Below are 25318 nucleotides of genomic sequence, written 5' to 3'. Positions count from 1 at the left end.
GCTTCTATCTGGCACTGTCTGACACCTGAGATAAGTGCACAGCATGGCGAGAAAGGGACCAGGAGTCTTACTGCATGTGTTTGCAATGCTGTTAGATTCACATGCTGGCATCTGCAGCTGGTCCATGCTGTGGTAAGAGCAGGAGCTTGGACATGTCATGGAGCAATCTTATTTCCCTGGATTGTTTGCTCATGAAGTGTATTCCCAGGCAGGGCTGTGTGTGTCTAAAGACCATCTGTCTTGAGATTCAGCCATCAGGAAAATCAGAGGATGGCAGGATGTTTGCATGAACAGCCAGTGAAGATCAGGTTGACAAAGAAGAGGCTTGTGGAGCTTTTGCTCCATCTCTCATATGGTTAGTAAGACATTACAATCAAGTCCTCTGTCCTGGATGAAACCACAGGGTGACCTGAGCCTGGGGCCACATCTCCTGCAGTCCTGGATAGGATCACCCAAGCTTGGTGCACCATTCCCTGTGGTCCTGGATGGGGCCACTGGTTCATCTGCTGCAACTGTTATTTATCAGGGATTTGAAGTTTACAAAATGGCTCAAGTTTAAAGGGGGGGAGAGCCTGTCATGTTTGGGGGCCTCAGGGGGGAAAAGGGACATTTTTGGGGTGATAATAGGACTCCTGCATGTCTCAGATGCATTGAAATATAATTTCTCTTTGAAAACGTGTGCCATTCCACAATTTCATGGAAACTAATTTTCTGGGTGCCAGGAACAGGCCTGAACAAAGGCATAAAAGTAGTTGCAAAGAGTGTTGCCAAGAATTTCTTGCCAACTTTGAGCCAGGCTATTAAATGCCATTATTTGCCACAGTACATTGTAATGTCTCAGGGACATTAATTCACACCTGGTCCAATCCCATCCCATTCCTGACCTAGGATTTGGAATAACCAAAGACCCATTTCCTGCAGACACTAATGCATCTGTGTAACTTTGTTCACATGAGTAGCCCTATTGGAGACAACAGACCTACTCATGTGAGTTAAGTACCGGCAGAATTGGGGCCAAAGAGATTAACTGCAGAGAATCCAGGCGGTTTCTAGACTGAGTCCACTGCAGGCTGGCGCAGGTGTTTGGAAATTTAGCCAGTGCTGTGTGGATACTCAGGCAGTGAGATGTGATCGATACAGCTCACAAATACAGGCCTCACTATCAAATCTCTGTGCTTTGATCATAGTCATCTCCAATATAAGCAGAGCTGGGGAGATAGTACAAACTTGAATTTTTAAATGAATTTGCTGTGACTATGTTCATGTGCCTTTTGCATTCATTTTTCCAGGAAGATCTCCATGAACAATCTCAGCCAGATCTAGTTTTAAAGGAATGCTGGGCCAATATTCTCAGAAAGGGAATCCTGAATCTCAAACATTCAGATGGGGAGCCTGACAGTAAGAGTCACACCACCCGCCCCATACTATATCATGTGATCTGTGAGGCCAATTAACAATAGCTTGGATATCAAATGCTTGTAACCAAGCCGTTACTAGCAAAGAATTCTATGGCAAACAATTTGGAACGACAAAATAAAGACCAGAAAATTGAGACAAATTCATCTACAGGAAGAGGCAAAATGCATCTGTTACAGGAGTTACAGATGATTCTCCAAACTCTAGGTGTGACAGAGAAGCTCTGAGCAAGCAGAGCTAGGGAGGTATGACCCCTGCCCCAACTCAGACATGTAAAGTTCAAAGGTGAGGGGAAGCAGAGCTCTGCAGAAGGAGCCTGTATCCAGGCTGGCTGTCTGAACGCTGTAAAGAAGGGAGCCAAGCACACAAGAGAAGAGGAAGAAAAAGGAGCAGAAAGGGGAAGGGTTATGCAGGGCCATGACAAGCAGGAGGAGCAGTGGTGAAGGGATTCGGAGCCCAGAGTGCTGTCTCTGGCGTAAGAGGAAGGTACTAGCATCCATCCCATGATAAGAAAACTGTACAGGGATGTATATGGGATGGGAGAGAGGCGTTGTTTGCCACAGTAGACTGGCTCTAATTAATTAATTATTCATATCCAGATCTTAGCACTCATGGTGTTACATAGCCAAACTTCTCAGCCATGGCAATAAATAACTCAACCCCATTCCCACATCATGCCTGCAGAACACTCACAACCAGATCCTTGGCTCTCTGCTACCAGCATCCCTCTGTCCTTTCACTCCTCTTTCAACCAGCCCTCTCCTCCCATTCCTCTTAAAGGGGCAGGACCCCCAATATCAAAGCAGACAGAACTGTTTCAACCAAAGCACAATGCACAGCCCAATGGCACTGAATAAGAGCACCATACCGCAGGCTCGAATCTGCAAGTTGCTGAATGCCTGAGAGATGCTAACAGTAACAGATCAGAGGTCTGCATGTGGGCTTGGGCCCAGGGCTGCAAATGGGCCTGCTCTCCTCATTGCTTCAGGCAAGGGAAGAAGGCTGCCACTCAGCTCCCAGAGACTTGGGGGAAGGTGGGTGCAGACTGTGGTGTGCATGAGAGGGAATCCCCAGAATCTGCAGTGTTTGTGGCCATGGTACGCCACAGTATTAGATCTCACAGGAAAGGCTCCTTCAAATGGCCCCCAGCACAGACCAGCCAGTTCTTTTAATGCAGCTAAGGCTGCAACTGCCCATGCAGAAAGAAGCCTGTGGCACCAAACCCAGTTCAGTACGGCGCTGGTGGAAGTGATCCAAGCTGGGAGGAGGGAGGCAGAGGCAACAGAAATTAACCTTTAAGAAAACCTCTTAAAAAGCCTCTGGCAGGTTTTTCCATCTTTCATATTAAAAAACAAAACCCTCTGAATGTTCCTGCTTCTCACATTGTCTTGAAAAAAAAAATCTCACTCCTTTCTTGGATTACTGCTTTTTAAGGCTTAATACAAAGACAGATCCTGATGTGATGCTCTGGGAAAAGCCTGCCCCAGGGCTCATTCCAAGATAATAGGATATGAATTACAAACTGGATAAGCAGCACTAAGTAACACAGTGACACCACAATCCTCTCAAAGTGTCTCCAGTGATCTACGGCAGCTTTTAAGGGTTTTTTCCCTTCTGTGAAGATGGGTATTTCCCAGCACAGCTCTGCCATTACTTGAGAAAACTCCCTGGAGAATCAGCTTGGGGGCCGAGTGGAGAGAGAAAGACAGGGAGAGGAGGAAGTAGATGAAAAGTGGGGGGAAGATAGAAAGGGGGGGAAGAAAAAGAAGAGATAGGAACAAGTTGATGCATGAGAGGTTGGGAAAGAAGGGAAGAGAGAATAGAAAAGACTAAGTGAGTGAAAGGGGGCTGATTGGATGGAGAGAGCGAGAGAGCGCACATAACAGACATGGGAAGGGAGAAATGTATTGCTACATCGTTTTCCAAAAGTGAAATGATATTCTGCATTAACACAAACACCCCTGACAAAGCCTCTGGAGCCCATGTGCAGGGAAACATGGCAAATATTTCATAACTATTTCAATGAGAGGGGCTTCAGGAACTCTAGTGATGCAAAGGCAGTGACAGAGCACAGGCTTCGTCTAACATATTATGCACAAAACCTGCATGTTCAGGGCTGCAAGGGGAATCCAAAGAGCAGCATAAATATAGCATGGAGCCAGCTTTTTGTAACCAAATCCATTAAATCATATCAACCTGCTCTCAAGAAATAATCCAGGTGGTAATAATGAAACAGCCACTGATATATTGTGTGGTTTCAGAGTAGCAGCCGTGTTAGTCTGTATTCACAAAAAGAAAAGGAGTACTTGTGGCACCTTAGAGACTAACAAATTTATTTGTTCCTCCCAAGTGTGAGATGCAAAACAGACTATATTCTAGAGCAGAACCCTCAAAAACAGAATGGACTAATTCAGTGTCACATTGAGCAGTTTAGAACCCCATAAATAGAACAAACCAATCCAATGTCTCTTTGGGCAGCTTAGACCTTTCACAGATAGACTCAGATCCCCCTGTTCCAAAAGGTACCAGCCTCTGTTGTATACGCTAACAGGGAATCTCCATTAGCTCTTAGCAATACAGGGCCTAGGACACACAGTGCAGCAGCTCTGATTCCATCCACAGGAGGGCAGTGCTGCCCACACAAACTAGCTAATTCATCACACTGTTCAAAATTACTGATTAAAAAAAATAGCTGCAGTTATCCTCTCTTTTGATATACACTGTCCCATCAGCAAGCACTGACATTGAGATACCTTTGCATTCAGCCCTGAACACACAAATCCTGTCATGGTTTATTATCACCTGCTGCAACCCCCATGACAGGGACCATTGACTTATCATCAGATACAAAAACCTCCTTGCATATTTGTGAAATCCGCTGTCAGCTAAAAACAAATGTGCAGGATGGCTCAAAGGCCAGCACCTCAATGCTACCATCAGTCCAATTCATCCTGCTGAAAAACTGTCAGTCAGACGCCGCTTGTACTGCCTGCTTCTGGGAAACCCAATCAATAAGCCCAAACTGATGGAGAGGTGGAGCTGAGGTTCCTTAAGTCGTTTGGAAATGCTCAACCTGGAGGTACTTATTGCTGTTATCAACTGCAAAAATAGAATCGTTTGTACTTAAATAAGCACCTTTCGTTGAGGGTCTCAAAATCCTTAACATACATATAAGAGTTAGGTATTATCACCAACATACTTGAATGCATTATGTTTCACAACCATCCTCCTCATATGACATTAGTAAATGTGAATTATCCCCATTTCATAGATGGAGAAACTGAGGCAAGGGAAGAAAGCTGCCCAGTGTCAAAATAAGGTTAGTTGTCAGAGCCTGGAGTTCTCTGCTCCACCTACAGATGACACTACCTTGGGTGTACCAAAAACACATGAAGAACAACACTCAGCTGAGTTTCAGAGTAACAGCCGTGTTAGTCTGTCTTTGCAAAAAGAAAAGGAGTACTTGTGGCACCTTAGAGACTAACCAATTTATTTGAGCATGAGCTTTCGTGAGCTACAGCTCACTTCATCGGATGCATACCATGGAAACTGCAGAAGACTTTATATACACACAGAGACCATGAAACAATACCCCTCCCACCCCACTGTCCTGCTGGTAATAGCTTATCTAAAGTGATCATCAAGTTGGGCCACAAAAGCTCATGCTCAAATAAATTGGTTAGTCTCTAAGGTGCCACAAGTCCTCCTGTTCTTTTTACTCAGCTGAGTGAATGTCTGAGCTACTCACTGATGTAAGCACTGCTCAGGTCACGCTGTAGAGATTGCACCCCATGGCCTGTGTTTGAGGACCCAACAGTGCAAGACTGATGTTACAGCTACCACCAGTCACCACTTTCCACTTCTGTTGTTCCTGTCATCTGAGAATGTGAGGCTCTTTATAAACACGAATTAATACTCACAATATCCCCACAAGGAAGGAAAGGGGCATATAGGGATGGTGTCACTCCTCACTGAAATGCAGCCACCTCTGGGGTGGAACATAGCTACTGTTTAATAAACTAAACAACATGGCAGTTAATGAAGTTAATGGCAGTTAATGAAGAGGAATCTTGTATCCAACCGAAACTCTAGAGGGAATTTAATGAGGCACAATGGGATAACTTGGGCTGGAATGTGACCTGGACACCAGCACTTGAGCAAAGTGTCATGCGACCTCTAATGACAATAACCATCAGTACCTCAGCTTTCTGTGACAGCAGCACCTCATCTCATTACTCTCGATGTAGTCCTCCCAAAGATCCCCTCTCTCCACTTGGTACAGACTCAAGAAGCAAGATTGCCACCTATAATGTCACAAAGAGCACCTTCTGCAACATCAGAGGTTTCCCAACCAAATACCAACCCAGGCCCAACCCTGCTCAGCTGGGGAGAATCCTAGCATGAGGGATGGCCGACATCTTTGGAGGTGGGTCGGGGAACCTAGCCTGGATTTGTGTTTCTTTCAAGAACCACAAAGCCAGAGAAGTAGTACCATGTTCCATTATCAGCACCACAATTGAGCCTGTTCTCAAAGAAAGAGCTGGCTTAAAAAGCCAGCTCTTGCCAATGAATTGATTAGTCAACTTTCAAAGTTCTAGTATTGTGTAATTTACAGATGAACCTAAGAGAGAGGGAGAGACACCTATCATAGAGGCTCTATCGTATATCGGATCTATGTGTCAGCATGAAACAAACACTGTACAGTACAGAGGGAGATGACAAAGCTCAAATGAGTGACTGGAAATTATATTTCACTAATACACAGAGCGTCTGTGTGTCTATTTATGTTTCTCAGTCTTGTCATTTGTCTCGCTCACTCTCCCCAGATTTTCTGCTGGTGACATCTCATTACAGTGCCACTCCATGGGAAAGAAGCTCCAAAATAGAGGGCAGGGGGCTGAGATCTGGGGAGAGGGATTTCCTCTTACTCCACGAGAGGCCGTACTCCTCAGGCAGACACTTTATGAGACTGCCCCAAAGGCTGCTCTTGCAAAGGGGAAATGGTGCAGAGGACCCACTTGATAGTTCACTTGCCGTGGATGTACTGGCAATTAGAATTCTAAAATTTGGTGCTAGAGAGAAAGAATCTAGACTAAGAAAACCTGATAAATGGAGAGAGAGAGAGAGAACAAAAAAGAAAAGGAGTACTTGTGGCACCTTAGAGACTAACCAATTTATTTGAGCATGAGCTTTCGTGAGCTACAGCTCACTTAAAGCTCATGCTCAAATAAATTGGTTAGTCTCTAAGGTGCCACAAGTACTCCTTTTCTTTTTGCGAATACAGACTAACACGGCTGTTACTCTGAAACCAGAAAAAAAAAGATAGAGCAGGAGAGACACACACAGGTTGACAGAGAGATTAAATATAAAGAGTACAGAGAACCAGGCATGATCTGAAATTTGTTATTCAGAGCAAGGAGCACCATCAGGGCCCATAGAGCTGCACTAGCCCCCGGCCTTTAAATTCTACTGCCTGTTGACTCTAAGATCTTCCCCAGACCAGGAGCTGTGTTAAGTTCTCAGTTCCTCGCCATCTGCTGCTAAGTTCCTCAGCCAGGCAGTGGTTAAGCAGCAAGTAAACCCTAGGAGCCTCCATTCAGTTTGGATGGACACCCAAAAAGGTGTGACATTTACCCTGGGAAGTCTTCGACAGCCTCTCCTGGCATTTGGGAGGGAAGCCAGAAACAGGAATGGACAGTTAGCTGGTGTTTGGAAACTCAGGAAAGGTGCCAAAACTTGGCCTCAGTCTAAGTTTATGGCAAATATTTCACCCAAACTCTCTTATCACACGTGTCCTAGGCAAAGGCTACACTGAGCTGGGGACAGCTTTGGATCCACCTCCCCACACACACTGTTGCTCTTTCACTGGTAAGGATGGCCTTGCCAGTACTAAGATTTCTTTACTTCATCAAAAATAGAGTCAACTCCTCCTGGGTTCCCATGCCAGACCACATCCCTGTGTCACTGCATGTTTTATAGCAGGGGTGTCAAGCTCTGGGCCCCTCCTGCCCCACTGGCCTTGTTGGTGCTTCATGTGGCCTACATAACAGTCAGATTCTGAAGAATCCCAGCTTTTGTCTTAAAAACCAAAAATAAATTTTAACCCTCATATTGCATAGAAAATATCCCAAATGTGACCCAAGTGTAACCGATGCAGCGAGATCAGCACAGAGCTTGAAACAGTGGGCTGGTCCCCCATTAATCTCACTAGTTGTTAGCTCTAAAACCTAATGATGGGTCTTTAATAATGTCAATATTAAGTATTTCACTACCGAACATTTTAGAAGATGGAGTGGTAAAGAGAGTGGGAGGGTAAGCAAGCAAATATCATATGTATAGCTGGCAGCTCCCTCCTTTCTTGGGCATGTCAATTCAAACACACAGAAACCTGGGAGATCCAAGTTGGCTTCACATAAATTTCCCTCCTCATACTACCAATGGTTCCTGCCACATCTGTAGTTGACATGATCCCTATCATTGGAGGTTTTAAGGACAGGTTAGACAGACACTTGACAGGGATGGTCTCGGTATGCGTGGTCCGGTCTCAGCGCAGGGGGATGAACCAGATGACCTCTTGCAGTCCCTTCCAACCATACATTTCTCTGATTCTTTGATATGTAATTCTGCTGAGCGAGAGCCCCCCACCACATGCGCACCTCATCACTCCAGAATCATTGCAGTCTCTGTACCAACCACTCTGGCTCCTGCAGCACAGCACACCCACTTTGCTCAGTATCACTTAAGCCATCAGTTACCACCAGGGTTTGCCCACCTCCAGGACCTGCCAACTAAGGGCTGGGAAATTTGCCATGATATATATGTACATGATTATGGTGTGCCCACCTCAACCCCCTCTGAATCACACACACTGTTCAACTACAGAAATATCTACACAAGAGCCACAGAAATACCTGCCAGAGGCTACACAATGTCCACAAAGAGCATGGATGGATGCATATCCAAGTGTATCCTCTCTTGAAAAGTCCCCCCTCCTTTTGTAATACCTGCTACTCGGTGCAAGCCAGTTCTTGTCAAAGGCAAAGGACATGCTATTCAGACACATAAGAGAGAGTCTGCATAGCCACTGACAGAAAAATTCTCTTGGTCCCTTTTTCAGATCCTCCCTTCAGCATGTCACCATCGCAGACATATCCACCCTGGACACAAGACTATACCATGTCCACAGTAATTCCCATCCTAGAAGGTGGCCACAGAAATGTTCACCACAGAGAGTCAACGTAATGTTTGCAGAGGGTGCCCACGAGCAACACCCACCATGGGCCACCCCCATAATGTCCCACATTAATTCTGGTTGTGCTCACAGCAATGCCAGCCACAGATCCTACACACAGTTTAAATTCACAAGACACCCTCATCTCAGAATACAAATCTAGATCAGAAAAGCAGTGGCATGATCCAGATTGCTCTAGGCACAGCATCATTCCAAAGGATCAGGAGTAGAGGAAGCCCACAGCACTTACCACTTTGAAGTCCTCTGGGTTGCATTTCTCTCCACAGAAGGAGCAGGACAGCAGCATCTCCCGGATATCATGGCCAGCCCGATCGTAAAACTCCAGCATGTTGAAGGGCTTTGGCTTGAAGTTTCGGAAGTTGGCCTTATCTTGTAGGATCTCCAGCTGCTTCTCATCAGCCATCTGGGTGTCTGGGATCTCATACCTGGGGAAACAGGGCATAGAGACTTCTTAATCCTGGTTGGAGCGAGTCCTGTCCTCGCATATACAGGTGCAACTCCCACCAAACTAATCTCTGCTCTCAGTGTCACCGATTATGTCAAAGGAGTTATTTCCACATTGACACCAATGTCATTTATAGCAGAGCTGGCCCATTAACTTAAGTCGGATGTCTATAATTGAAGGACAGAATGTAACCTTGTAGTACAGCACTAATGCCCAGCATCCAGCACCTCCAGTATTTGACATGAGACTGTGTCTCCTCTGCTAGACAGGAGACTGTGTCTCCTCTGTAGAATAACACAGCACCCGGGAACCTTCAACACTGAGATATGACTGTGTCCCCTGTGCTACAATATAGCACAGGGCCTAGGCACAAATGCCAAGTTTTGTGCTGCTCCATGCCTGACATTTTAAGAACATTATTTAATCACATGAATTGCATATTTGCAAATAACTTCCATAGAACCATAAATTTCAGCATACGACAACACACCTTGCCCCAAGTAGGGTGATTAGCCATGGAAAGGGCTTACCCAGGGTCATAGTGGATTGTCCATCACTGGCAGTGTTTAAATCAAGAATGGATGTTTTCTAAAAGAGGAGAGGTGAGACCAGATGATCACAGTGGTCTCTTTTGGCAGGCCATGGAGCTGCACAATACATGCCAGCTGTGGTGGGTGCCTGTGAGGAGGGGATGGTGGGTGCTGGCGATAGCTGAAGGTGCTGGGGGCGCTGGCAGTATGGGTGCTGGGGTAGCTGGAGGTAGAGTTGAGCGCACTTGCCCACCCACAGCACTTTTTTAAGGTCAGGCTTGACAAAGCCCTGGCTGGGATGATTTAACTGGGAATTGGTCCTGCTTCGAGCAGGGGGTTGGACTAGATGACCTTCTGGGGTCCCTTTCAACCCTGATATTCTATGATTTTCCACTAAGCATCTCAAAGTGATGTATAGCAGTAACTAACAAGGATAAAAAATAAAAAAATCCTCTGTATCTTTTGGCCCAGAACAATCTCAAACCAACATCTATTGACACAGTGCAGCCAAGAGGATCTGAGCACCATCATTGCCAGGAGGTGTTGGAGATGGATCTGTCATGTGCTTCAGATAGAAACTGATTCCATCACCAGAGTAGCAATAAGATGGACACCTGAAGGCAAGCAAAAACAATGCTGCCCAAAAACAACATGGCGAAGAGCTGTGGAAGCCGAACTGTAAAAATCTGGGGCATAGCTGGGGAACCACTGAAAGACTTGCCAGAAACAGACAGAAGTGGAGGAGCTTCGTCACTGCCCTAAATGCCATAGGCAGAGTAGGAACATGATGATGATGATGAACAAGGATAAGCAGCAGTCAATCATTCACCAATGATATGTAGCCTACCTGCATTTCATCATAGGAAACCAGGACACTGAGCTAAATGGAACACTGGTCTGACCCAGCATGGCCATTCCTATGATCTCATGTTGCACCTCTGGGGCAGTGTGACAGCTGCCTAACAACAGCCTTGCTAAACAAAAGGCTAGGAAAGGAAATGAGGAAGAAAACTACATCTAACTGAGAAAGGGGGTTTGTGGAGAAAGAGTTAGGGATGCTGAAAGTAACTATCAGAAACATAAATGGCCAGGGCACAGGCTTAACCACAGCTCTTACAATCACCAGCTTGGGATCTTTACATTTAATCTGAGCAAGACAGCACAACATCCTTCTAAGACTATAGTGGGGCACTGGCTCAATACTAACTCAGAGGAAAGGTTGCCCTCTACTGAATCACCAGCACCTCTCCCTGCAGCTCTGGAGTGAGCCAGTCCAACCTGGCTTAGCTTGTGCTATCTGACAGGCTGGCAGGAGGTGCTGATACAGCTGCAGGCAAAACAGGTTTTGCCAACCTACTTTAAGGTGCAGCCTGTGTGTGTCTCCATGCCCCTTTCCCTCCCCTCTTATAACTCATTCACTTACTCATCCTAATCTCACAGTCTTTCTTTTATTCAGTAGATGAAGAGGTCTTTCCTCTGTTGCCTTGGGACCAGATTCTGCTCCCATTTTTATGTCAGTGTGAGTTTCCCTGTTGACTTTAGTGGGAGCAGGACAGGACATTTATTTGCATGTACTAGGATCTGCTTGAACACTGACTGAGGACTCACACACAGATCGGATCAAATCTGCACCCACTTTGGGCTTGTCTACACAGTATAACAAATTGCTTTACAGAGTTATTGTTTGGAGAGAGCTCTAACATGTTGTGCTCTAACTGCCCCATGTAGATCCTGCTGGCACACTAACATGAACCTTTTAGAGTGTGCCAGCAGGGTCTACACAGAGCAGTTGGAACACAACACATTAGAGTGCCCTACAAACCACACCCCTGTAGAGCACTTTGTCATGCTGTGTAGACAAGCCCTTAGGGTTTCATGTTTGTGCCTATGCTGCACACAGTGGCCACAAGGATCTTCACAGCAACAGCGAGGGTATTACTCCAAAAGCGAAGGCCCATGCTATCAGCTCTTAGCAGTACAGAGCCTAGGACACACTGCCGAGCAGTTCTGATTCTATCCAGCAGAAGGCAATCCTGCACGCATATGCACGCACACGCCCCAGTGGCTGTCACAGTCTGCAGTGACGTGTACACAGGGATCATTAGTTTTCATGCTCTCAGGCATATTACAGAGAGCAGTTACAACAGCAGCCGGATCAATCAAAGAGCAGGAGCTGCTGCCAGTTTAGAATGGCCAAGAATTGTCACTGACAATGGCTGGGGAATGGGCAGGGAGCTGCCACCAACACAGCACAGATGCTGGATAACACTGACAAGCCTGGAAGTGGAAAGCAAATGTTTTACAGGAAGAACGGATAGTGACCCATGGGCTCTGTACCAACCTGGGGAAAATCCACTGGTGTATGGACTGAATGCTAAAAGTGCATAAGAGCCCTTGGGTACCATACTAATGTTTGGCAGAAGCATCTATGGGAGTCCTTTCCTACACAGTGAGGGCATATGGGCATTATATCATGGGCACTTCCTCTTTGTCCCATCCCCAGCTGGCCAAGGAAGTTTACATCTCCCTAAAATATAGATAAAAATGCTATTGCCATTTGTCCTGCCATTTCCTTGTGGTACCTTGGATCTGCCTGCACGTGCCACTCATCCTGTGGACAAAGAGACTTGCCAATATGTGCAGGGATGTTTTGCTTTCCTGCAACCAACCATCCATGTGGGTGGTAGGGTGCAGGAAAGCAATCCATGCCACACCCTCCCCTAACATATCCACCAGGTCTACCAGCCAAGCACCCAGGGTAGCTCTAGCATCTGAGCCTCGCCCTGAGAAGCAGTGTGTTAATGGGATCACTTTGGACCCCTGCTCTCTGTCTTTTCCATTGTTGGCAGACGCCAGCAGGACCCCAGGCCAAATTCAGCTGTGGCTGTTGACTTCGTTGGGGTTGTGCCTATCCGTTCCATCATCTCATCTTTCACTTGCACACAGACAAACAAGGTCCCTATTATAGCAGTCATAGCAAAGGGCTGCTGAGGCTGCCCACAGTTGGTGTTCCACCACGTCCCCTCCCCAGCCACTCACACACGTGACAGTTCTTTTTTCCCCATGGGAAAGTGCCATTTTTCCCCAAGTGCCAGTGGTGGGGTGGGAATGAATATGATCATGGATATGAATGTTATCTTAGTCATTCAGGAGCAGACAGGCATGCATTGCAGAGGAAACTGCTCAAGATGCAGAGTATGGGACTAAATTAGGCCTGAATATTTAAATTAGGCCTTAATATTGGAGCATCATATCTCCAGGAATGTATACAGGGAGGTGCACATATACTGTGTGTAGGTCCACATGGTGCATAGAGACATGTGCAGCTTATGCAGGTGCACGGATGTATCTCTAGTGCCAGAGTATCGTGTCTGTCGAACACCTAAGTGCAGATGTGCACACAGTGCCCTGTTGGTTGTGTTCACATAGATGGCAGCACATTCAGATGCATGGTGGTGTACTGTCCCATCTAGATCAGCAGTGCTGAGCTCATGCAGCATCCTCAGGGCTTGGCTTCCCTGGACCCACCTGTTATTGAGCAGAGCGAGGAGTTCCCCAGCATGGTACAGGTCATTCTTTGTTACCCGGCTGAAGCGGAATTCGTTGAGGTTGCAGAAAGTGACAGCAGGGAATGTCAACCTGGTTGTGGCCACTTCATCCAGCCTGGTGACATGAGGGTAGAGGAAGTAGTATTGGATCCTCTCCGTGCAGACATAGGCCAACAGGGCCATAGAGCCCAGGAAGCAGAGAGTCCAGATGATGCGCTTGAAGGAGAGCCTCTCATAGGAGATAATGTGGGACAGGCCATGCAGAGTGGAGCTACTGGCAAAGGCCTGGATACTGACTGGATGGCCATTCTCCACCTCCTCCTCGTCCACTTTCAGGTCCAACATAGTCAGGGCTGAGATACAGAGCGAGCCACTCTATGAAGAACAGAGGAGCCCATTACTCCCAGCACGGACACATGGACAGGCCAGTTGGGATGCTGCTGCTCCTCCCAGGCTAAGGACCTCAGCAGGGACAGCAAAGATGCCATAGGGGGAGAGGCAATAATGAAAGGTGCATTCCCAGTGGACTCAACATCCCAGGAAATGGAGCAAATGACGGGAATCCTGGGAGGATGCTCCCAGCTGCCTCTGAGGGATTCCATCCTATGCACTGGGTTTTTTAACACAGTCCCTTGTATTTCTACATCCCTCCCACCCTGTCTCTGTCACTGTGATGTCCATACACCAAAGCTAGTTACCATTCTCCCCCAAACAACTCTTTCATGGGTTTATCAGATCCTCCCGCTTTCCTCCACCTCCCCCCACCACACACACACACACACACACACACACAGCACTAGCGTGTCAAGAAACAGACCAAAGAAACAAGAATCCAAACCTGAAGGCAGGGTCAGCATCCAGGGCTGGGTCCACACTGCTCCTGTAGGGCTGGTCCCAGCAGCAAAGAAGATAGGTCCTTGCACTAGGGTGGATCTCCCTCCACCTCTCGCTGTTCGGATGAGAAGAAGGGAGTGAGGGAGACGCATGCACAGAAGGATGTGAGAGTCACAGAGACTGGCAGGTGGAGGAAAACCGGAAAAAGAGGGAGAGAAATAAAAATAATCCTAACCCCTCAAGTATCTTAGGAGGGAGGGTGCAATCCTCTGGGATCTGGGCTGCACCAAGGAGCCTGTTCACTGCAGCTGCTCAGGGAAATCAAAGGAGATCACAGCTGGAAAGGAGGCAGCTGAAGGGAGAGAAGAGCGATTGAGAAAGAGAGCGAGCAAGCGAGCAGGCGTCTGTATCCCTGCCAAACACATGGATACCTCCCCTTGTGGCTATTCAGAAGCTTGTTATTCCTTCAGATGCATAATCCGCATGAATTCATTGTCTCCGTGCTGGTGGGGCCCAAATGGCGAGCGGACGGGTCCTGCAGGGGCTGATGGGGAGCTCAGTGAGAGTGAGCAAGGGAGAGAAAGACAGACCAGGAGAGAGGAGGAGGAAAGCAGATCTGGAGGTACCGAGGCAGTGATTGCAGTCTGGCTGTGCTGTACTGGCTGGCAGAAGCTGTTGATGCTGATGCTGTGTGCATGTGGATAATGTGTGTGTAAGAGACTCTCCCACCCCCCCTTGCTGTCTTAATCAATGCTCTGCTCCTCTCTTGGCTGATGCCACTATCTGCCACTAACACACCATGTCCTGGGCAGGGAACAATCCTGCATCGGCTGAGGCATGAACCCGCTGACCTAATAGGTCTTTGCCATACCGTCCCTCCTAGGATTTTCAATCACAATGTTACCAATTCATCCAAACTCAGTGGCAGAGCCTGGTCTGTAACAGCAGCATTGCTGTGCCCAGAGCAGTCTCTAGGCTTTCGCCTGTGTTCAGTCTTTGAATCAGTGAGTCAGTGAGTCTAGAATAAGGAGGAGCTGAATAGCCACTTGTCTAAGTCCCTCTCTCTCCCCAAGGCTGGCAGGACAATGATGAATCTCAGTGATTTATTTCTATCCTCTGAAACTCTCTGGGCCTGATTCTCTATCCCCTGTACTTTGTGTCATCATTTACTTCAGTGCAAAGTGGGTGTAAAACACTACCAAATCAGAATAAATATGCACATTGCACTTACAGCTTTACAAGGAAAAGTGCATGGAGTCTCAAACACTCTTTTTCCCTAGCTTTACAAGTTCAATCATTTCCCAGTCAAACAATTCCTCTTCTTCCCCGCCCTCCAGCCCGGCTCCATTTGTCTATAGTTTGCAGAGCCTTGCAAAACAGTCAGGAAAATTCCCTCCACAGCTCAAAAACCTGCTCATCTGCCTTGACCATGAGGATGACAACAGAGAAATAAAATCCCAAAGACAGCTTTACTTGATCATAAAAAATTAGACTTTCCCCAGATGAGCAGCCAAGTGGAATTCTGCAAGGAAGGCAGGGTGGAGGTAAAGGAGGGGACTGGTGGCCCATGATTCCTGGGTTCTGTTTGTACTAATGAAAGTCTTTGGGGCTCTCACAGCTCAACATCTCCATTTACATAACCATGAAATTGTGATGCCTTTTGCTTTCCATCCACTGCACCTTCAGATTTTTAAGTTCTCTCTTCTTGCACAGAGCTCAACAGATATTTTGTTCTCCAAACAAAGACTGTTCTCAGACTGTTACTGAGAACACACACACACACACACACACACACACAGTGTTCTCTCTCTCAGGGAGACTTGATTTTTGTCCTTTCTGAGGATGCTCTTTTGAGGCATATCCACACCAGGAAAAAAAGGTGTATTTTTAACCATATTACCTAACGTGGTAAAATCTGAGTGCAGACAAGGCCCTTGTAGTTTTAACACCTGTGCGTAGGTCATGGTAAATGCTATGCTCCCCCATAGTCTTTACCTCAACCTGCTCACACCCGAAAATCACAAATGACCTTATCTTCATGAGGCGTTTACCCCATGTTAATTACTACATGTTAGCTACTGTGAGGTGTGATAACACCATTTCCTAAAGAAGATTCACCCTGAATCTTGGACAGACCAGCCTGCTTGGTTGAAGGGTTACTGGCTAGCAGGTAGTAATGAGACCGGCATGGCAGAGAAGCAGATTCCTTTTCGCCCTGAGAACCTTGGATTAACTCCAGATGGTTCTCTCTCTCCCACTCCCGCCAGAATCAGGGTTGTCATAACAGGATGACACGAATAGGGAACAGTCAGATGCAAGGGGGTAATGAATGGGAAAGAGGGTTTAACAGGGCTTTCCCAGTTCTAGCGCTGATCTCAATTCCCACATCCTTCAAAGAGAACCAACAAGAAGCAGTGATACTGGTTTAATGGCAACGCTTGACCGGGGTGGATAGTCAACGCAGGAGAGGACGAAGGAAGAAACAGAAGGAGACAACCACACCACCAACGTTATGGACATTGTTTTCATAGCCGCCTGTGTAATACACGAGATAGATGTGTGTGATCATGGTTTCACATGCGCATGTAATTGCATATGCAAAAGTATACACGAAACTGTGTGCACAGTTTGCAAACCCTGATACCACTCTAGTGTATGCACGTGAATGTGCTCATCCCCGATTTGTGCATGTAGTGGCACACAAGTTAAGCACACAATGGCACACACGTTTACACTTGTAGTTGTGAAAATCTGCCCCATAAAGTTCCCATTTTTCATTTCCAGTGTGTCAGTCTCCCTCCCTCAGAAACGATGGAGGCTTCCAACATACAGACACGAAAGATGTTAAAATCCTGAACATGCAGGTGAAAAGCTGTACACGCAGTCTTATGCAGTCTTCACCCTGGAGCTTTGAAAGCTTAGCATCAGTGGCACCTGTCCTCTTCCTCGAGTCCCAGAGGTTCAGAGCCCAGCTCCCTTAGCGATCTGGCAGCACAAAAGGACTCTCAGACCAAGTTAGCTGTTGTTCCATCCCATCTACTGCCTCATCCCAGGAGCTGTGGCTGTGTAAGACCATTGAACTGTAAGCAACTGATGTGGAGACAAGGCGCTTGGGCTATTTCCCTGGAGTGTCAGTCACAGAAAGGGGACTGAGCAACAGACTGCTGCACACTGCCAGGAGTGAAAGTGGATTAAGGCCCCAGTGATGGATTCTTGTAGGCAGAGGATAGGATACAGGCCCTCTGTAGACACCCCACTGAAGAGGGTGTGCAGGAGTGGTACCCCAAATGTCCATATGAGCCCAAATGTGAAGGGAAGTGCTACATTCGCAGGAGCACTGCCTATGGTGGGACAGTCCCGATTTTCACACATCTGTCCACATTGATTAAGTCCATTCAGAAATCTGGGACATACATTGGCAATGCAACATCACAGAATGATGGGGATAAGTGAGCACATAAGGCCCCAACACCATTATTCACGGGGGGGGGGGGGGGGGGAAGGGGGGGGGCTCATCTTCTGGCTACGTTCCTGAATGGGAGTCAGGCCTCCACAGCTCTACTCTCAGCTCTGCCACAGCCTTGAGCAAGTCACTCCATCTGTGTGCCTCAGCTTGCCTGTCTGTACAGTGGGGATGCTCTGTTTCTCAGGGAAGTGCAGAAAGGTTAAATTCATTAATGCTTGGAAAGCACACTGAGGACCTTGGACAGAAAGTGCTACAGATGGAGAAAATATCATAACAAATCTGAAACCAGCGCAGTTGTCTGTCACTATGTCACCCCCTGTGGCCTGTCAGAACTCCATAGTGACTGCAGGGATAGAATTCAGACCTCCTCCTCCAAAAGCACGGACCCCTACCACTTAAGTCAAAGGAGAATCTCTATTAGCTGCTAGCCATACAGCGCTATGAAACACAGATGAGCAGTTCTGATTCCAGCCAGCAGAGGGCAGTGGTCTGTACCTAGAGACACACTCTATCTCTCTCTCTCAGTACTATCTGTCAATACTGGCTACATCTGCATTATGAGTTATGGGTGTGATTTCTTTGCTTGTGTACACACACTTGTGCAAGCGCTCATGGAGCTAGTGCCAGCATAAGCAGCAGCACGGCTGCAGTACCCGAGGTAGTGGCAGCGGAGGCATGACGTAGCCATGCCAAGCATGTACCCACCAGCTTCAGGCAGGTTTGTACTCGGCACAGCTAACCCTCACCTCCACTCCCACGACCTGCCCTACAACGGCTACACTGTTTGTACTTGTGCTAGCTTGATGAAAGCTGATGCAAACATGTGTACATGAGCAAGGGAATCCCACCCCTTGCTCAGAGTGTAGCTGTAGCCACAGAAAACACATATGGGAAGCAAACAACAATCATCACCACCATTAATAAGTAATTCTCCAGTAAACAGAATCAAGGCAGCGTGGCAAAGGCTTGCTGCAACAAGGAGGGCTAGCGGTGGAAGGGGCATCAGCGTGGGCATCCCTGATTTTATTTTGCTTGATGGGTTTTCCCTCCTCAGGCCTCTGACTGAGGTTTCCCACTGCAGGGCCTCCTGGTGCCAAGAGCCTCTTAAGTGATGTCCTTTGACCTTGTGGAGCAGAGGTCAAGCTGGCTGGAATAGTCCCTGATGAATCCCCCGCAGCTTTCATTGGAACAACAGGAGGCATGAATTCACCCACAAAGGGTAGGTCACCATTCAAGACTTCCTGAAAGGGGCAGCTCCTGATGGTGGCGGAAGACAAAGAAGCCAACTGGAAAGAACAAATGGGCTTGAGATCTGGCTCTCAAGTCTCATGGGAAACTGGCTCTCTGGCTTTGGCACCAAGTTTGTAAGGGACGATAGCTTAAGCCACCCTCATCCTAATAGTCAGAGATGCTGAGCATTCACAATTCTATCTCATGGCGCTAGGAGTGGGAGGTGCTTAGCTCCCCCAAAAAACAAAAAAAAAACTTGGGCAACAACAAATCAAAGCCCTCCAAATTAATGACCATTTGAAAATCTGGGCCTTAGCCACTACAGAGTTCAGTAACATAGTTTCATGGTTTAGGGTCTTTGTATTTATTTCAACATATGAAACATAAATGAGCGCTTGTTTCTGTCCCCCTGGGAGCCCTGCTATGGGTTGTGGAGGCCTTGCTTTGTAGTCCTTTATTTATAAGTCTAATTTGATATGCTCCATGGAATGAGTTTGACATCTCTGACTAAAGGCCTCTTGGCTGATTCTGGTTGGAGATTTTTCTAATTAGGTTTGGCTAGAAGGAGGCAACCCTCTCTCAGATGTGGACTTCCCTATCATGACCTTGGCCTTTGCAACCTCCAGGCTGGATCACCACAGTACACTTGCCACATATGGTTGCTGGTGAACATCACTCAGAAACTTCAGGTGGTACAGGGTGCATCTGGTTCTCAGGTGATGAATATCACAATTGTGCTGCAGAATCTGCATGGGCTTGCAGTTCTATTTGAGTGCAACTCTAAGTTCTGACTTATTAAGCCATTTGCAGTTTGGGCGCTGGATATTTTTGGGCCAAGGGGCCTGATTTTCCTCTGAAAACCAGGAACAATTTGATCGTCTTCAATGGAGCTTAACAGGAGTATACTGGGGAATCAGACCCCCTTCTCTCTCCTTGCATTCTAAGCCAGCACATGGGAGCAGCTGGGACACAAGCTGACAGGCACTAGCTTTGTTCATTAGGGGGCAAGTTCCTCAACTCTGGAAGTTTGCTGAACGTCAAGGCACTCTGCAAGGCCATTGCTGAGGCTTTTTCTGGGGATTCAGTTGAGGAGCAAGGCTCTCAGCTCCAGGTGTGTTGGGGAGTTTATTCATAGAATCATAGAATATCAGGGTTGGAAGGGACCTCAGGAGGTCATCTAGTCCAAACCCCTGCTCAAAGCAGGGCCAATCCCCAATTAAATCATCCCAGCCAGGGCTTTGTCAAGCCTGACCTTAAAAACTTCTAAGGAAGGAGATTCTACCACCTCCCTAGGTAATGCATTCCAGTGTTTCACCACCCTCCTAGTGAAAAAGTTTTTCCTAATATCCAACCTAAACCTCCCCCACTGCAACTTGAGACCATTACTCCTTGTCCTGTCCTCTTTGACCACTGAGAATAGTCTAGAACCATTCTCTCTGGAACCACCTCTCAGGTAGTTGAAAGCAGCTATCAAATCCCCCCTCATTCTTCTCTTCTGCAGACTAAACAATCCCAGTTCCCTCAGCCTCTCCTCATAAGTCATGTGTTCCAGACCCCTAATCATTTTTGTTGCCCTTCACTGGACTCTCTCCAATTTATCCACATCCTTCTTGTAGCGTGGGGCCCAAAACTGGACACAGTACTCCAGATGAGGCCTCACCAATGTCGAATAGAGGGGGACGATCACGTCCCTCAATCTGCTCGCTATGCCCCTATTTATACATCCCAAAATGCCATTGGCTTTCTTGGCAACAAGGGCACACTGCTGACTCATATCCAGCTTCTCGTCCACTGTCACCCCTAGGTCCTTTTCCGCAGAACTGCTGCCTAGCCATTCGGTCCCTAGTCTGTAGCTGTGCATTGGGTTCTTCCGTCCTAAGTGCAGGACCCTGCACTTATCCGTATTGAACCTCATCAGATTTCTTTTGGCCCAATCCTCCAATTTGTCTAGGTCCCTCTGTATCCTATCCCTGCCCTCCAGCATATCTACCACTCCTCCCAGTTTAGTATCATCCACAAATTTGCTGAGAGTGCAATCCACACCATCCTCCAGATCATTTATGAAGATATTGAACAAAAATCCGGCCCCAGGACCGACCCCTGGGGCACTCCACTTGACACCGGCTGCCAACTAAACATGGAGCCATTGATTACTACCCGTTGAGCCCGACAATCTAGCCAACTTTCTACCCACCTTATAGTGCATTCATCCAGCCCATACTTCTTTAACTTGCTGACAAGAATACTGTGGGAGACCGTGTCAGAAGCTTTGCTAAAGTCAAGAAACAATACATCCACTGCTTTCCCTTCATCCACAGAACCAGTAATCTCATCATAAAAAATTTTATTGTTGAAAAGCTTATATTTACAATATAACTTCGCACAGGTCTTGCATCTTCCAACCAAGAATCTCACTGCCCTTGATGGGTTTCACAAGATAGGGAAGCATCATCTCATTTTACAAACCAGCATACAGTGATGTTATGTGATTTACTCCAAAGGTCAGATGACAGGGGTCCTTCTTCCCAATCCCTGCACTAACCTTTGAACCTACTTTCTAAATTGGAAACTCTTTATTCATTAAGACAAGAAAAAAATGCAGACAACTCTATCCAATCAACAGCTGAGATCAGCTGATGAAATGCAGCAGTGTGCAGAAGAAAGAGGCTGCTCTGTGAGCTACAGGAATCATGGATTAAAAAAAAATCTATTTGGGGATGCAGAAGTGTTAAAACTTTCGTTGTATGAATCTCAGCCTGTTCTTTGCTGAAATCAGTGAGGCCAGTGAAAAGAGCTACAAACCAGGGCATGTTCTAACAGACCCTGTTCGCATGTGTGATAAACAGCAGGATGCATGCAAGCATACCATTTCATCCAGGCCATGTACTGATCCTGCTCCTTCTCCCTCTCAAGTTTCTTTAAACCAAGTCCCCCAAAACCTTTTGGCTAAATCTTTCAGCCTGGTGCTCATCTCTCTCCCAAATTGCTAACTGTAATCTCCTGCTCTCCAGCCTCCAGACATCCACAATGTCCATTCAAAACTCAGCTACTGAGAACCTTTTCCCGCCCTTGCCTTGATCACTCCCTCTCCTTTGTTACAACATCAGACTCAAGCTTCTCTCCCCACCCTCAGGGCTAGGGTGACGAGACAGCAATTGTGAAAAATTGAGACGGGGGGTGGGAGGTAATAGGAGCCTATATAAGAAAGAGACCCAAAAATTGGGACTGTCCCTATAAAATCGGGACATCTGGTCACCCTACTCCGGACCCTACCTAGCACTGCCTGCCCCTCCTTCTCCCATCTACCACTGTCTCTTACTGAACCTTTTCCCACGTTAACCCCCCTTCCCCAACACCCACGAAACGCCTTGCTGAGCTGAGTTATAGGAGCAGTGCTCTCCCTCCTCCTTAAAATCACCCCTCAGGACCATCATCTTCCATGATGCCTGCACAGAACTCACCAGCTAGTAGCTGATGGGCTGGGAGGCAACTGGGTATGGCTGAGATGTACCGATATTGCAGCTGTCTCCCTCTCCTCTACCCTTCACATCCCTCCTGTCTTCTTAGACTGTAAATTCTTCGGGGCAGGGACCACAGTGTATTTGTGTTTGTCCAGTACTCAACACAAAGGGGCACTAACTAGCCTCCTGGGTTGCAGCTTCAGTGGAGATACCAAGAGCTAAATGGGCCATAGAGACAGATCGCCCCTGATACTTGGAGGTGACCTCTTTGTCTAATCCCTGGGGCACATTAGCAGGGAAAGCTTGCCCTGGCAATGCCCAGGCAGCTGCAGTGTCCAGAGAGGATTCAGTCTCCAGGGCTGTAAATTAGGAACCTTTCATCAGTGCAAAAGTCACAAGCTTTCAAGGAAAATCATATTCTTCTGGGCCAGATCCTTGGCTGGTATAAATCAGCACTGGTCCAATGAGGTCAAGGGGGCTACACTGATTTACACTAGCTGAAGATTTAGCCCATAATCTGGACATTTAAGATTTCAGAGCAGTTTTCAAACTATTCTTTTACATTTCTGGTGGAAGGTGGTGTAGCTGTTTACAGATGGCATCACCCATGCCTTTACTTTCCCCTGCTCCATTTTGCACAGGGAGCACATTACCTAGGCAGGAGAGATGGCAGTTATGTGCTGATAGCGATCTCTATATTAAGTTTTCTGATAAAAATTCAGAGGAGAACACACCACTAGGATAAAAAAATTTCTCCTCTACGCTCTTGCTGGATTTACTGTCATTTATTTTTTACAAACGAGTCATCCTCAGCTGTATTTTTACTGACAATAAATTCACCAAAGGTTGTAGGGAATAGAAGCTGAAGAACTTGGGCATTCATTGTTTCAGACATCTGAGTGTGCGTGCAATGCCTATGTGCCCTTTCCCTCTTTTGGGTGGATTCTGAACTGCTCATCTGTATGGCATAGGCCCTACATTAGCAACTAACAGAGAATCTTCTTCACATCAAGTGGTCAGTTCCTCTAGTTTTAGAGCAGGAGGACCCACGTTCTCTCCCTACTGCTGCCATGAACCTCCAGGGGCCACAATGACTGCTAAGTTTTGGGAGTATTAGGTAGCCATGAGTCCTTCCATCAGCCTGACCAGCCTCTGACTATCCTACAGACCTCACACACACAATAAGTGGGACTTTAGTGACATGGGACGGCTTCGCACAGCCCCTCACAGTTACCTTTCCCTACATAGGGAGGACGACAACTGGGGCTTTTCCCCAAAGTGAAGGAGAGCAGCTGCCCCAGGGAAGTGGAGCTGCAAAGAGCTCTCTCTATCTGGGGAAGTCATACCCTTGCTCAGGGGCAGGGAGTGGCATCCTTCCAGAAGGGCATCCCCCTTCTGAGGAGAATACAATCCTTGAGGAGAACAGCAGAGAAAGGTATGGAGAAATCCAGGCCTTCCTCTGCCACTCCCAGCAGAGGAGAGCAGCTCTAATTGGGCCTCCACCTTCCTCCGCTCTGCTGCCTTAAGATATCAGACCTGATCTTTAAAGTGCTCCATGGCCTGGGCCCAAGATAGCTAAAAGATCATCTAAAGCTCCGGGATGAAGACTGTGATCAACAACTACACTCCTCTGGCATAACAGGGCTCTCATTAATCAGATTAAAGCGTGTCTGTGCAGGAGACAGAACCCTCTCTGGGGATGGTCCAAAACTTGGTATTTTCCACTGTATGCATCCGATGAAGTGAGCTGTAGCTCACGGAAGCTTATGCTCTAATAAATTTGTTAGTCTCTAAGGTGCCACAAATACTCCTTTTCTTTTTACGGATACAGACTAACACGGCTGCTACTCTGAAATCCAAGACTTGGGATGAACTGCCCCAAGAACTAAGAACCATCACAAACCTCACCACCTTCTGCTCCAAGTGCAAGGCACATTTCTTTGACCCAGCCTTCTCTAATACAAAACACATAGCAACAGGTGTATTTATATTTTTAAAGAAAGATATACACTGCCAAACAAGACACTCCACTACACATGCTTCTTCCTCTGGGGAGAGGATGAGAGAACAAACTACACATGACAGATGTGCAGTCATGTGGCTTAATGCACTACTGGAAGGCATCAGATACTACGGTGATAAGCACAGTATAGGAAACCTACATAGAATGAAACCGAACAGAATTCTCTTCAGACTCACAGGCATACAGAACGGATCCAATTAACAGGAAAAGAGTAATCAAGAAAAAGTGTTAATGTGCCAAACGGTGATTAGGGCTCTTAGCACTGTTCTTAGGAAGCGTGTGTGTGCGCATGAGCGAGCGGGTGGGAAGGGGTGTAGTGAGGCAAGGGAGAAGGCTTCTGGCTAAAAATGTATGAGGTAATGAGCAAGACTTCCATGGGCATATGGTTCAAATGCATTCATCCAATAGTAGGGCAGACTGAGACAACTCACCTGGCTCTGGCCCTTGGTTCCATTCCCCACTCACCTCTCTGGCCACTTAGGCAATTCAGGGCCTGCGTGGGGGACCCACATGATCTCGCCTCTGAGCTCTGGCCCTACTCTGCCTTTGATGGGAGCGGTAGAGGCCTATCAGCAGGCAGGGCTTCTCCCGGACTCAAAAATAGACACTGCCACATCCAGGCTCTTTCAAGATTTCTCCCTCAATAGAAGCCAGTGAACAAACAGAAAACCAGCCCTCTAACTCAGTCCTTATTTTCAGGTTTCAGTTCCACACCTCTTAAGAGCCTCTGGCAGCTTCCTAGTTCTGACCAGCTCTGCTCCCTCTCTGGGACAGCAACCTCAGAGCTTTCTCTCTCTCTTGCCTCAGGGGACTCACCACAGACGTTAGCTCCACTACGCTGGAGCCTTTGCAGCACAGGCACAGCTTGTCCCAAACAATTCCTCCTCTTCCTGCCCTCCTAGCAGCCCTTTAAAGGCCCAGGTGTAGCCCGGGCCCTCTTGAATTGACTCTATTGAATTCACATGCTCTGCTCCAGGGGAGCTGGGCCTAGTCTATCCATAGGGACCAGCTATCCTGAGACAAGCCTCCAGATACATGAGGGGTCTTCCAGGGCCCAGCACAATTCCTCTCTGGGCAGGCTGAGGCCTCCCCCCCAGAACACCACTCCCAACC

The 25318-nt window shown here is 47.3% G+C and overlaps 1 protein-coding gene across 1 annotated transcript in view; it reads right to left on the bottom strand.

Annotated features, from left to right (window-relative positions):
• ASIC1 (acid sensing ion channel subunit 1) overlaps positions 1-13536 on the bottom strand; it is a 114312-nt gene extending 100776 nt beyond the window's left edge. Inside the window, exons 1-2 of the mRNA XM_077838507.1 lie at positions 13172-13536; positions 8898-9093 (exon numbers count right to left, since the gene is read on the bottom strand). Of these exons, the coding sequence (XP_077694633.1) occupies positions 8898-9093; positions 13172-13536 (561 nt within the window). The remainder of the gene's footprint in view (positions 1-8897; positions 9094-13171) is intronic.
• Positions 13537-25318: the final 11782 nt, after the last annotated feature.

The sequence above is a fragment of the Eretmochelys imbricata genome, chromosome 20 (genome assembly GCF_965152235.1).
Source record: "Eretmochelys imbricata isolate rEreImb1 chromosome 20, rEreImb1.hap1, whole genome shotgun sequence".
Taxonomy (NCBI): Eukaryota; Metazoa; Chordata; order Testudines; family Cheloniidae; genus Eretmochelys; species Eretmochelys imbricata.
This window is presented reverse-complemented; position numbering and strand designations above follow the sequence as displayed.